Source organism: Saimiri boliviensis, chromosome 9 (assembly GCF_048565385.1).
Source record: "Saimiri boliviensis isolate mSaiBol1 chromosome 9, mSaiBol1.pri, whole genome shotgun sequence".
Taxonomy (NCBI): Eukaryota; Metazoa; Chordata; class Mammalia; order Primates; family Cebidae; genus Saimiri; species Saimiri boliviensis.
In genome coordinates, this window is record NC_133457.1 from 77,293,826 (window position 1) to 77,307,730 (window position 13,905).

Consider the following 13,905-nt stretch of genomic DNA (forward strand, 5'->3'; position numbering starts at 1 on the left):
TACTGATTCATGGCTTATGTCTCCCCAAAATGTATAAAACCAAGGTGTAGCCCAACCACTTGGGGCATGTTTTCAGGACCTCCTGGGACTGTGTCAAAGCACTGGTCACTCGTATTTGGCTCATAATAAATCTCTTCAAACATTTTACAGAGTTTGACTTTTTGCCAACAACCTGGATCTCGGTGACCTGTCACTGCTAGAATTCCAGCCTGTGTCATGATCTCCATGATCTTGGTTTCTATCCGTATCTAATTACTATCTCTATGGATGCTTTTCACTCATTTTGCACATCACAAAAGTGTAATCAGCAGTACTGTATATACTTTTTGTTTCTAAGTCTGCCTTCACTCAACATAAACCTGAGACTGATTCATGTTACTGTGATGTAAACGGTTCATTTCATTGAATTGCTGAGTAGCATCCATTGTATGAATGTACCACAGCTTGTAGGAGTAAACAACATTTACTGGTGGATGGACATTTAGAGGGTTTTTTGTAGTGGGTCAGGGGGTGGTTATAATGAAGCTGTCTTCATTTCTCTCAGTGCATCCCACTTCTCACCTACCAACATGACAGTTAACTGAAGGCGAGTCTCTCCCCCCACTTAACTCTAAGCCTCTTTGTCATAATAATACTTAGTATTTCTTAGATCCTTACATGCCACGTGACAGGAAGTGTGTTAAGTGCTTGACGATCATTAGCTCACAATCATCACAATCTAGTGCTGCAGACACCACCTTACACCCGCGGACAGAGGGAAAGGAGCCCTGCAGAGGTCACATTCCTTTTGTAAGTTAACAAAGGGAGAGCCAAGATCAGAATCCAGATCTATCTGATGTCAGCACTGCAAACCTTTAACAACGATGCCACACTACTGCCACACACCTGGTAAATCGTAGGCTCTCACTTTTATAAAGTTTTAAAAACTTTTAAAATACTTTTCTAAAGAAAGTCAGCATTCATCAAACACAGCAATGGCTGATCCAAAAAGATATAATTTATTCTTCACGAATAAGCCAAGCAGCCACCCATGTGAGACAATTTCATAATGCACTCTTATTTCTAAACAGGCATTCTATATTGTTCATGGTTTTGTGAGGCAGAACTCTGGCAGGGCTCGGCTACGCATCCTCACTTGGAGTCTTTCACGTGGCTGCAATCAGACATCGGCTGTGCTGTTGATATATGAGGCTCTCCTGAGCCAAGCGTCCACAATAGCTCGTTTACACAGCAGGCAGTGGAAGCTGACTGTCAGTGGGAACCCAGCTGGGCTGTCAACCACCCCTCCCCATGTGAACATGTGGCCTCTGCAGACTTCTTACATATATATGGCTGGCTTCCTCCAGAGCAAGCATCCCAAGAGAGCCAGGCAGAAGCTTCCCAGCCTCACAAGTCCCAGGGCATCCCTTTGGCCACAGTCTACTGGTCAAAGCAGTCATAACCTGCCCAGCTTCAGGAAGAGAGGATGCAGCTCCCAAGGCTTGAAGAGAGGAGTGGCAAGGTCACATCAAAGAGGAGCTGCAGGGTGGACGGTGGTGTGGCAGCCGTCCTTGGAAAACACTGCCACAGCCATCTCCCGAAGACTGCTGGACTTCGGGCACCTGACGGTAGAGACCTTCACCTTGGAAAATTCCTCTTTGGAGTCAACAGCATCCTCACTTACTGAATGTCAGAAAATAGGTGGGTTTCACCTGGAAAACTGAATAGGCAGGTTCATTTTTAAGCTCGATTTATTTGAAAGTTATCTTACTGGTGTGGGACCTAGGATTGTGTGTTTTCAGAAACCCCTGAGTAGTAAATGCATACTGTTACAGCCACATAGAACCAAATGAGTATCATCAGATAGTCCTGCAAATTATGTCCTCAAGGGGAACTATAAAGATACCCAAATGAAGTAATGCTTATGGATATTGTAAAAATTTTTGACCTAAGCTCTGTCACTGAGTATTGGTAGTTTAAAGAGTCTTGGGAATGTGACCGTCTCAGTGAAGCTTAGGTCATACAAGGCATGGCTCCAACTGTACCTGGCTTTGCGAACATGTAGCTGAGGGTAGTGGCTGTGCCTGTGGCATATATGCACTGCGAAGTCTTCCTCATATGTCAGACATGGAATGTTCCCCACTTGGTCAAAAACAGTTACGAGAGTTGAGCCTAGATCACAGAGATAAAGAAACATGTTCCAATTTGATCAAGAAATAAATTTGGGATGTCAGAATAAAATGCAGTTTCCATTCTAAATTATGCTTTAATTGTTCTAATAAAATATGTACATAATACATTGAAGACCTGGAAACCATTCTTATTTCTCATTCCCCAAAGCACCATTCTGGTAGTGAATTTTCAGTGTTTGCTACTGGGGGCCAGAGGTGGTTGGGCGGGCCTTACCTAGGCTCATGTAGGACGGCACGATGAGAAATATGAAGTGCAGCTCCGGTACCGCCTTATACACAGTTCTGGCAAGGAAAGAGAGGGTGGGGCAGTGTTAATAACAAAGCAATCCCATCAGCTGACACTTTATGAAGACAAATGCTGTGGCTAAGAAAGCGACGTGTTCCTCAATCCACATGGGCTCCTGTGCTCCCCATGGCAATGGCAAGAACAGCCTCAAGGCAATTTCTTTTTCTTCTCTACTTTTCCTTGGGTTCTAAAGGGCTCTTTTTCGATCTGTCCCGTGGAGGCAGAGAGAATAAAGGGTACCATATTCACATGGCACACCAGATTTCTGCTAATATTAACCTTTGACCTGGCATCTGGACAGTCTGGTGTGACATTACAAAGTGACTTGAAAGCAGAGGCTACCACCCCCAAATGTCTGTGCAAGCTGTCAGAGGCTCTCCGAGACACATTTCCATGACTCAGTGGCCCTGCTGGTCATTTTCCACGCATCCCATTATTCAGGATGCTTCTGAAGTCTGCCATGTTAATAAACATTTCTTAAGATAAGATTAAGAAAAGCAGTTTTTAGAAATGTCCAAGCTTGTGATACTTAATTCTTCTCCTTCTCCCCTCACCCCAAATCCATTTCTTTACATTACTGCACTATCTGTTTGCCTCAAACGATAACAGTGTGCAGAATGGACAACAGATTCAAGGAATTACCTTCTTTCAGAACTATCACTACTGCTCAAAGTAAATACTTTAGTACAGCCACAAATTACAAGCAAATTAAATACCCCAAAGAATTTTATGTCTTATAAAAAATATTTCAAACTACCCACACTGTCTCTTTCATGTTCACCACTGCAGGGCCCCATCCACTCACCGAAGAATCTCTTTGCAACAGCCAACAGAATACTCATCCACGGCCACAAAGAGGTGCATGAACAACGTATTCAGAGGCTGCAGAAGAAAAGAGAACACGGATTACAGGCGGAGTCAGCATTCAGGCTAGGTCAGAGCAGGGTGGGAGGAGGGTTTTGGGGCAGCCACAGACACAGAGCGGCCTGGCATTTAGGGAGGATATTTGACATCTAAGTGAAGCGACACCCAGGCATCATTTCAGCTGTCTCACTGACTCCGTTTGCCACCTTCTGTCCTCCCAGCTCAGAATTATTCAAGAAAACAGGGACTGTAAATGAGTCCAGAGCGCCCGCCCTTCCTCCTGCCCTCACGAATGATCTGTGGGCAAGGAAGAGCCTGCAGGGGAGTGAAATCGATTATTAACTCAGTAGTCTTGTCCTCAGGGGTGTCTATGCCAAGTGAAAGACAATCACCCTTTTCCCGGTGCTCTTGAGTCAGCAGCTGCTGCTCTATTCATGTGACAGGAGGGAGAGATTCTCTTATGAATTTGAAAAATGGAAGGCAGATGCCACATTCGGAATCCATTGGCTTGTTTTGTTCAACATTCCCAGAGTCAGAATCAAATATTACTCTTGGGATCCAGAAAACGTGGGAGCTAAAAACTCAACAGTAGCAAGATTCTAACAGGATTTCCAGTTAAATCTTCAAAGTTTTATAAGAGCTTTGTGTCATCCTTCTGCAGACATTTTAAGTGGCCTAAATAGTAAGTAGTAGTTCAAACATCCACACATTGGTCCACTCAGCTTGGTACCCCTGTACGTACAAACAAATCAAATTCTGGAAATAGGCAGATGTTGCCTGCTTGACTGGTGAGGGTGTTACTGGCACCTGTATCAGCACATCAGGGTGCTGCCTAGGTTTCTCGTTTTTTTGAGTAGTATTCTGGACAGCTTTGGGAGAGCAGAGACACTTCTCTGTGCCTTACCCCCACTTCTGTTGGATGGTGTGTGACTCAGAAGCACTCGGAAAGAATTGTTACATTGCCTAAAAGGGCAAGAGGAAAACCATGTTTTGATTCATGAGCTTGAAAACTCCCAAAAGGCAAACAACACAAACACCAAAAGTCCAGATAACTATGATGACAACATGATTTTAAGCACTTGCTATGTATTCACTCATTATGTTTTTTTAGAAGTGAAAGGTCTCACGTATTTATTACTGAACCCAGGCAACCAAAGCCGCCTTTTTTTTTTTTTAACATGAAGAATGGAAGCACTGTAGGTTGTACTAACTCATGCCTTCATAACAGATCCAGAGAGGACACTGTTCAAACTTCTCCAGATAGCAGTGACATTTTTCAGCTTGATTTGGTAACACGATTGTGACCTTCAGACAGCATAAATGTGTGTGCCATCGCACGTGTAATTTCTTACAGACCCAGCTTGGTTCTTCTCCAATGTCTCCTTCTGGAGTTGTACCTGATTTTATTACCAGTTTTCATCCAAATCCACTGGGGAATGGGACGATTTTGCTTCTGTTTCTTGGCCAGGACTCGCTTAATCCTGAAAGTCTTGTGAGAAGACATGACAAGAAACGGAGTAAAGCACACACCACGATGGCGGAGAAAGGAAGAGAGAGCTATTCACTCATTAAACCCACAATAATCTCACTCAACATCTGTCTTACATGCTGAGTAGGACTAGCCTTAGGAGCACATGGCTTATTACTTGCTTGATTTGTGTCTCAAATTCTCTCTTCCATCAGAAATATTACAATTCAAGATTTATTTTAGCGTTAAGATAAAAACCATTACTTCAGCTACAAATACCCCTGGGATAGGTAATACGTTAAGCCTTAAGGCTCTACACTGGTGACATCAAACAGAAAAGTGATGCAAGCCACGAGTGTCATTTCAAATTTTCTAGGAGATACATTTAAAAAGAATAAACAGGTGAATTGATTTTGAATATTTAACATTTAATCTAATATATTCAAATTAGTATCATTTTAACAAGTAATCGTTATAAAAATTATTAGTGAGATATTTTACACTCTTTTTTTCTACTAAGTATTTGAAATCCAGCATATTTTATAATTATAGAACACCTCCATTCAGACTAGCTACATTTCAAGTGCTCATTAGTTACATAAGGCTGGTGGCTACCACATTGGACAGCCCAGCTCTATACCGTCATAGGAGACAGCTTGCAAAGAAATAAAAGGAAAACATGTTTATGAATAAGAATATTAATTTATAATTTTCAGAAAGGTAAAATCATAACCCTTATGCAAATATAAAATAAACACCTATCCGAGGTGTATTCAACTGCAACTCATCAATTAATGTGGCAACCAGTTAAGATGAGAAAAACGATTATTTGCACTTAAAGAGCTGGATACTTCAAGTGATTTACTAGGAAAAGGTGAGAATAAGATTGTTGGATTAGATATCAAATAGGTCAATCCTATAAGACAATAAACCATAACCTTTGAGGTTAGCTCTTTCCAGACAGGAATTCTTTACATCCTAATAGACAAAAATCTACAGGCTAATTGTCATTCCTAGAGAACAGTAAAACAGGCTAGTCAATCAAAGGTGCCAGCACTGGACTGAAATAATCTGTCTGGTCTATTTCCAAGTTTGGGATAATTTTTCTGATAATGGTCCTTGGGTATACAGGGTGGCAGGGTCAGGAGGGAGCACAAAAGATGAGCAGAAGGTATCATCTCACGAAATTAATGCTGAATAATTTGCTTAGGTGTGCGTGTATGTGTGCACGCTCACACACATGCACGAGGGGTGAATTCACTCACACACTCAATTAGCATTCCCTTTTCTTCTGACATCAGGGCTCTGGGGACATGCTGCAGAGTTCCACCACAAGGCCACGGTGCTGCCCAGAGTTGCAGCCTCTGGCACTCCACAAAAACCGAGGCCTGCCTCTGGCCTGGCTCTGGCAAGCTACATGCAGGGAAAGCTCAGACTTGGCATCAGGTGCCCAGGCCAGACTCCTGGGAACCACTAACCTAGTGTCTGCTGGCCAACAGGTTGTCATGTGCCGGCAGCTAGAACACATCAAATGAGCCAAGGTCCATGAGGGCACTTTGAAAATTATAGAGTGTGACAGAAGTCGGAGGCTTTGCTGTCATTATTACAAGTGTAAGTGTGTTGATGGCAGGTGTTCTCCTAACATCTCAACAACCTTGGACACTGACGCCTGGAGAACAACATGAGACCTGAAAGTACACGTCTGACACTTCCACTAATTCCTCCCCTGCCCTCATTAGTGGAGCATAATCTGGGCCTTGCCAGCGGCTGCAGACTTGGCTACTCCCTGCCCTTTCCTATCCCTGCCGGCACTACTCTCAGCCCTCCAATCCTCCCCACCAGCTCGCTTCACTTTTAACTGTCATGATGTCATACACTGCTCAGTCCGAAATGTGGAAGGACATAACTACAAACACAGGACTTCTCCTCAAGTTTCAGCATGTTCTAATAAGCACTGGATGTGATTTCTTACTGTGCATGGGATATCACTGTCCAGCTCCCGGAACACGGACACCCAGTCATCCTGCTTGGCAACATTCCAGTTGGGGTAGTCCAGGAAGGTGGCCTGAGCCATGATCTCCTCCTTGTCATTGCAGAGGGTAACAGCAAGGTTTGCCTTTTCTCTGGAGAAATGATTAAAATTGCAAACATGAGTAAGACTACAAAATGTAAGGTAAGGACATGTCACTTTTTTTCCTCAGGCTAATGGAGCTGAGCAGCCACCGCATGAGGTCTGATAATGCAAAAGGTAGGAATGATACTGCAGCAACTTTGGGGTACATCATTCAGGGCAAGTGGTTCTGTCAACTAAACTTGTATTTAAAATTACATTTCGCTAGAAAGGTGTTATATTTATGGTATTGAGTATCTACTACCTTTCCCTTGGAGACTGGCTAGGAAGATACTTCACTGCACAATTTTCCCTATCCTCTCCATGTTGACAACACCACTGTGATGGCCTAAACATCTACGGTTAGGATGGCCAAGTGTCCCTCTTTACCCAGGACTGGGAGTGCCCAAGATATAGGACTTTCATGGCTTAAAAAATGTGAGTCCTGGGCAAACTAGGATGAATGAGTTACCTACGGACAGTGTTAAAGCTAAGAGTTTAGCTCCATCTCGGTTACCATTCCCAAGCAATTCCTCCAAACTGTGAGTCCATGTGCCTGGGCTTATTGATTCATTCATATGCAGTCTGGACACCTGGGATATCATCTACCCATGTGCAGAAACAGGGACTCTCAGGTGTCTTGCTTAAGCTAAGGTAACCTAGGGAGTTAATAAAGCGAAGGGAGGAGAAGCAGCCTTCCAGTCTTATTCTGGTGGTTGTCTCAGAGGGACTATCTGGACGATCACTCCCAACTGCAACCCTGTCTTGTGGCTCATCAAGGCAGCAAGACTTAAAGAGACTTAAAGAACCATTTGTGCATAAATTTAAATGCATTTTTTACTTTCTCAGTGAAATGAAATCTACTGGCATCTTAAGTTGGAGGAAGAAATAATTAAGCATTCATTCAAAACACAAATAAGGCAGCAGTTACCCATGTTTCTTCTTGAGAAGAACAGGAAGAAGCAAGCATATAACTGGAGGACAGAAAGTGACATGGGCTTTCAGGTATGTTTTTATCACAGAAAAAATACACTGTCAGTGCAGACAAGAATGAGAAAATCTAAGCAAGAAGAGAAAAAATACAGAATTTGGAAAATCACCTTTATACCCACCTTTCATAGATAACCAACCACTGTCAATACTTTGGTTTCTGCCTCTCCAGACTTATTTTTTGTGAGGGTAACTATATATTGAAATGTACATCGTGTGTTTTTAAAACTGAAATCTGGCCGAGCACCGTAACTCACGCCTGTAATCCCAGCGTTTTGGGGGGCCAAGGTGGGCAGATCACTTGAGGCCAGGAGTTTGAGACCAGCCTGACCAACACGGTGAAACCCCAACTCTACTAAAAATACAAAAATTAGGCAGGTGTGGTGGTACACACCTGTAATCCCAGCTACTTGGGAGGCTGAGGCAGAGAATCAATTGAACCCTTCAGGTGGAGGCTGCGGTAAACCAAGATCACACCACTGCACTCCAGCCTGGATGACAGAGCAAGACTCCATCTCAAAAAATAATAATAATAAATAATAAAAATTTTAAAAAATGGAATCCCATAACTTATACTATTTGTAGCCTGCTTTTTCCCACTTGACAGTGTATCCTTTTAATAAAGCAGTTCACCAAACAGGAGTCTTTCACACATATGCACCTCCTGTATCTTTTTCTTTTCATTCTTTTTTATTTTTTTTATTTTAGCTCCTCATTGGGGCTTGGCTATTTTTTTCTTTAAATCAATTTACTTTGGGCTTAAAATTTTAGTAGGAAGTTTACATCATTACCATAAATGGAAAACCATTATCTCTTGCTATAAATAGAAGGTAACTATAAAAATAAAGATGTCACATTCAAAACAAAAATTTTTTCTGCATGCAGCAAATTTTCTCTAAACCAGATGAGAAAATACACAAGACACTATACACATCAGCTCTGATGACAGTGGTGATAGTAGGGAGGAGGAAGTGGGCAAGAACCTGGGACAGGCCGGGCGCGGTGGCTCAAGCCTGTAATCCCAGCACTTTGGGAGGCCGAGGCAGGTGGATCACAAGGTCAAGGGATCGAGACCAACCTTGGTCAACAAGGTGAAACCCCGTCTCTACTAAAAATACAAAAAATTAGCTGGGCATGGTGGTGCATGCCTGTAATCCCAGCTACTCAGGAGGCTGAGACAGGAGAATTGCCTGAACCCAGGAGGCGGAGGTTGCGGTGAGCCGAGATCGTGCCATTGCACTCCAGGCTGGGTAACAAGAGCGAAACTCCGTCTCAAAAAAAAAAAAAAAAAAAAAAAAAAAAAAGAACTTGGGACAGGGCAGTCACCATACCCTCAGGGAAGCAAAAAACAATGTGTTCCCGGAATCCAATTCTAACGAAATGCATTTATCCAGTGGAACCTCAGGATGGTGGCTGGGTTCTATAATACAATTAGCACAATTCTATACCACATAGACATTAAAGACTCAAAATGCTTTTGTGGGTTGGCCTGGGAAGCCACGCATGAATTACTTTGTTTCAACAGGAAAATGCAGTACAATTTCCAAATAACTGACTGTAAAAAGTAACTTTTGTAGCATTATCCTTTTGTGTATACAATTTCCACTCCTTAATACCCCTAAGCCACTAAATCTACCATGGCACAGACAAAAATCGTCATGGGAACAAAGGGAAAGAGGAGGAGGAGGAAAAGGTAGAGGGAGAAGGTATATTTTTTAACATTGGATTTGAAACTGTTCTTTGTAATAAGCCAAATCCAAACTGAAGGAGCCCTATCAATACACACACACCCACAGACGTATTTCACACAAAATGGAAATCAGAGCTGTTTTCATTAGAGCAATTCCCATTTATTCAACTGCTTTAGGAAATTTTCCAAGCATAGCCAAAACTTATTTTCCTTAACTATACTTGATAGAAACCTTAGTGAAACAGCATTTGCCTTTTCTGCTTGATTTACCACCACCACCACACAGAAACCTCAGAGCTTCCACACATCCACTGTGCATGAACTGCAGCCTGGGCACGGTTCCACCCCTCATCGCCACTGTGCTATGTGCACTGGATGCAGGGGATTCTTTTAGCTCTTTCCCCACTCATCTGCCATGCCCAACTGGCTCATTTTCTGCCCTAAAATTTAGCTGGATTTTTAGGTGAGATCAGTTTTATTCATTCCTGTATCTCTGTGGCTTAACAGGCAGTGAATAAAACAAAACCAAACAGAGGCCACAAAAGAACCACCATTTTTTTTTTCAAAATGTCTATAAATCATTAAGCCTTGCAGCTGGCATGGCCAAGGGACAGGAGTTGCCTAATATAAACAATTAAACACTGCATGGCTTTAGTAGCAGCTGCTTTGGAAGCTTCAGGACATGGATGAAAATTTAAATTTGCTTTTATTTCTGAAAATATGCTGGTGTCCAAAGTAGACTGCAACCTTTCGGTTATAAAAAGCTCATTTCAACTTTTTAAAAAATGTTTGGGGTCTGAGCAAGGGAAAGACTAGAGTTACTGAGATAGGGAAAATGTGGAAAGACTGGACTGAAGGCAGGTGAAGACCATGCTAGCTTTGAAGTGCCTACTATGTATCCAAGGGTTGGCATTCACCAGGAAGCTGGATAAATGAATTTGGAATCCAGGAGATTCTGTTATCGATGTTAGATGTTTTTCACATTTATATCATAAATCCCCCCAGAATTAATTTTTTAAAGTTTTGTATTACATGAGGGTGGTTATTTTCTTTTCCATGGGAATAACAAACTCTCCCAGCACTATTTACTGAGTGGCACATCCTTTCCCCACAAAGCCATCATCAAATTTTCACATAGACATGGGTCTGTTTCTGGGCCCTCTATCCTGGTCCATCTGTCTTTTGTCAGTTCCCTGGAAATTGCCACACTGTTCTGATTACTATACCTACAATGAGTCTCTAGTTGGCAAGCCTCTCCACTTTATTCTTCTTACTTCAGATTATCTTTGCTACCTGAACCTTTGCTTCCCCATATAGATTTAGATTCAATAAGTTTGACAAATAAGATTTTGATGGGGGTGGAGGAAAACTGACTTTGTGATTTGAATGTTCCTGTCCAAAATGTGGTGTACCTCTTGATACACCATAGTCCCCCTACCTATCTGTGGTTTCCTGGCCCATAGTTTCATAGTTACCTGCAGTCAACTGCAGTTAGAAAATACTGAATGAAAAATTCCAGAAATCAACAATTTATACATATATAATTGCATGCCATGCTGAGTAGCAAGATGGAATTTCACGCCATCCCACCCCATCCTGCCCAGGAATTGTCCAGTAGATCCACACTGTAGATGCTGCTGCCCATTAGTCACTTAGTATTAGATCTGATAACTTCCCTCTGTTACCAGACCGACTGTCACTGCATCACAGTGCTTTGGTTCAAAGTGCAAGAGCAGTGATGCTGGCAATTCATATATGCCAAAGAGAAGCCATAAAAGGCTTCCTTTAAGTGAAAAGGTGAAAATTCTAAACTTAATGAGGAAAAAATAAATTGCATGCTGAGGTTGTTAAGATTGAGGGTAAGAAGAAATCTTTAATCCGTAAAATTGTGAAAATGGAAAAAAAAAATTTGTGCTAGTTTTTCTCTCGCACCTCAAACTACAGAAGTTATGGTCACAGTGCATGGCAAATGCTTAGTTAAGATGGAAAGGTCATTACATTTGCGGGTGGAAGACCTGAACAAAAATGAGTTCTCACTGATAACAATTAGATGTGGTACTACCCTCAGTTTCAGGGTTCTACTGGGGGTCTTGGAATACATTCCCTTCAGATAAGGGGCGGGGCTACTATATTTAGGCTTTCCTTAATGTCTTTCAATAACTGACAATTTACTCCAGAATGAGCTTGGAGTTACTTTGTCTGTTGTATACCAGGTACTTTATATTCTTTGGCATGGGTGTAAATAGTAAAATATTTTCTGTTCATTGATAGTATATAAAAATGCAACGGGTTTTTGTTCAATGACTTTATGGCCAGCAATTTTAAACTTCTGTATTAATTCTAATAAATATTCCTTCCGATTTTCTAAGTAGAAAATATATCACCTGCAAAAAAATGACAATTTTGTTTCTTCCTTTCAAATCCTAATGCATTTTATTGCTTCTTTCTCTTACTGCAAGAGCTAGGATCTCATAACAGGCATCCTTCTATATTACATAGGAATTATTTTAATATTTTATCATTTCATATGGTGTTTTTTTAAAGGTTTTTATACATATGTTATGAGACTTCTCTTATGTTCTTAAGAATTATTTCTAAGAATGTTGCATTTTATCAAATGATTTTGTCATTGTTTATTGAGATGATTACATTTTCTCCTTTAATTTGATGAATTAGACTAATCAATTTTCTAGTATTAAACCAACCTTGAATCCCATGATCAATCATAATGTATTATCTTTTTAGTTCATTATTAGAGTCCTTTCCTCATTTTCTTTTTTTAGAATTTGTACATCCATGTTAATGAGCAAGGCATGAATGTTAATTTCATTTCTCTTTCTAAGTGAGATTGGCCATTAACTTTCCTTTCTTTTACTGTCTTTGTCTTATTTTGATATTAACATTATGCTAGCCTCATAAAGTGAGATAAAAAGTATTCCCTGTCAGGTCTGAGCCCTGAGTTTAAAAAAAAAAAAAAAGTATTCTCTGTCTTTCTGCTCCCAAGAACTTGTTATTTATTTGGGACATATCCAAACCCTGAATGTTTGGTAGGATTGCTTGTAAAGGCAGTTGTGCTTATTATTTTATGGGTGAGAGGATTTAAAACTAACATCAATTTAATAGGTTTCTATCATTTCTGAAGTTGATTTTAAGAAACTTAATTTTCCTGGGACTCCATATTTTCAAATGTATTGGCATGCAGTTTTTTATACAGGTCCCAATGTCTTTAAATCCATAAAACCCTAAAAACTGGAAGCAGCAAAACTGAACTTGAAATGACACAGTCACTTGAAGTGGTGACTGTGTCACCCATATATAAAATATAATAATAGTATAATAATCCCATATATAAAATATATAAAATGCTCCACAGTCTTGATCCGATATATAAAATATTCTTACATTTTTACCACAGATGTATTAACGTGTTTAATTATGGGAAATCTCTCCAGCCCTCGTGGTGTTCAATAATATTTTATCAACGGATGAAACTAATTTTTTAAATTCTGCATTCTGAAACACAACTAGTCACAAGAGATTCGGTTAAAGGATTGTGGATCTGTAACATCCTTTTATTACCTGCTTAATCTCAGCAACATCTGTAGTTATTACGTCCTTTTCACATTTCTTTGAAAGTTTTTCTTTTTTTTTTCTCATTCTTGTCCGAAGTCTCTTTTTCTTGAGGCTTTTTAAAAAACTAACTTTTGGCTTTGTTTATGCCCTACCAGATGCTTGTTTTCTGTTTCATTAATGTGTGCTTTTGTCCTTTATTCTAACTTAAGGGGTAAACTCAGAACTTTATTTTAGGTCTTTCTTCTCTCCTGCTGTAAGCATTTAAGGTTATAAGTTCCCTCTAAGACTGGCTATTTTGTTCATCTATTTCTACATAACAGATTATCCCAAAATTCAGTGGCTACCCTGTTTTATTTGCTCATGATTCTACAGGTGAGAAATTCAGACAACAGGGGTATCTGTTGGGGCAAGAACCTCTAAGATGTGTTTTTCCCTCATGTGCCTTGTGCCTTTGTGAAGGTGGCTCAAAGGGGCTGGGCTGTGTCAAAAAGGGTGACATGGAGCCTTTCTTCTTGCTGGAGGCTGGGTTCCACAATTCTCCTCCATGCAGGTGAATGCTCCTCTCTTATGATATGGCCTCTTTGGGTGGTATGTCTAGTAGAGTAGCCAGACTGTTTACTACATGCCAGACACGGTAGTGCAAGACTCCCAAGAGCACAAAACTGAAAGCTTCCAGGAAGAGCTCGAACGAGGGTGAGGCCAGAGGGACCCAGGGTTCAAAAATGGAAGGAGGTGCTCACTCTCAGGGGCTGC

General features: G+C 41.0%; 2 protein-coding genes across 5 annotated transcripts in view; both read right to left on the reverse strand.

The window, feature by feature from the left end:
• Positions 1–13,905, reverse strand: part of CFAP61 (cilia and flagella associated protein 61) — a 294,842-nt gene that overhangs the window by 271,520 nt on the left and 9,417 nt on the right. For 3 of the 4 annotated variants that reach the window (XM_010343722.3, XM_074406186.1, XM_074406187.1), the window contains exons 3-6: positions 6,762–6,912; positions 3,263–3,339; positions 2,386–2,453; positions 2,025–2,151 (exon numbers count right to left, since the gene is read on the reverse strand). In XM_010343722.3, coding sequence (XP_010342024.3) covers positions 2,025–2,151; positions 2,386–2,453; positions 3,263–3,339; positions 6,762–6,912 — 423 coding nt within the window. Of the gene's footprint in view, positions 1–2,024; positions 2,152–2,385; positions 2,454–3,262; positions 3,340–4,225; positions 4,298–6,761; positions 6,913–13,905 lie in introns of those variants that run through there. The other variant, XM_074406188.1, reaches the window with a different exon arrangement.
• Positions 4,670–6,755, reverse strand: LOC120367857 (large ribosomal subunit protein eL39-like). The gene has a single exon (XM_074406189.1). It carries the CDS (start codon positions 4,823–4,825, stop codon positions 4,670–4,672), a length of 156 nt encoding a protein of 51 aa, XP_074262290.1. The 5' UTR covers positions 4,826–6,755.

Bases quoted from the DNA above. Each gene is read 5' to 3' on its own strand.
- LOC120367857 (XM_074406189.1), bottom strand. From the start codon at position 4,825: ATGTCTTCTCACAAGACTTTCAGGATTAAGCGAGTCCTGGCCAAGAAA.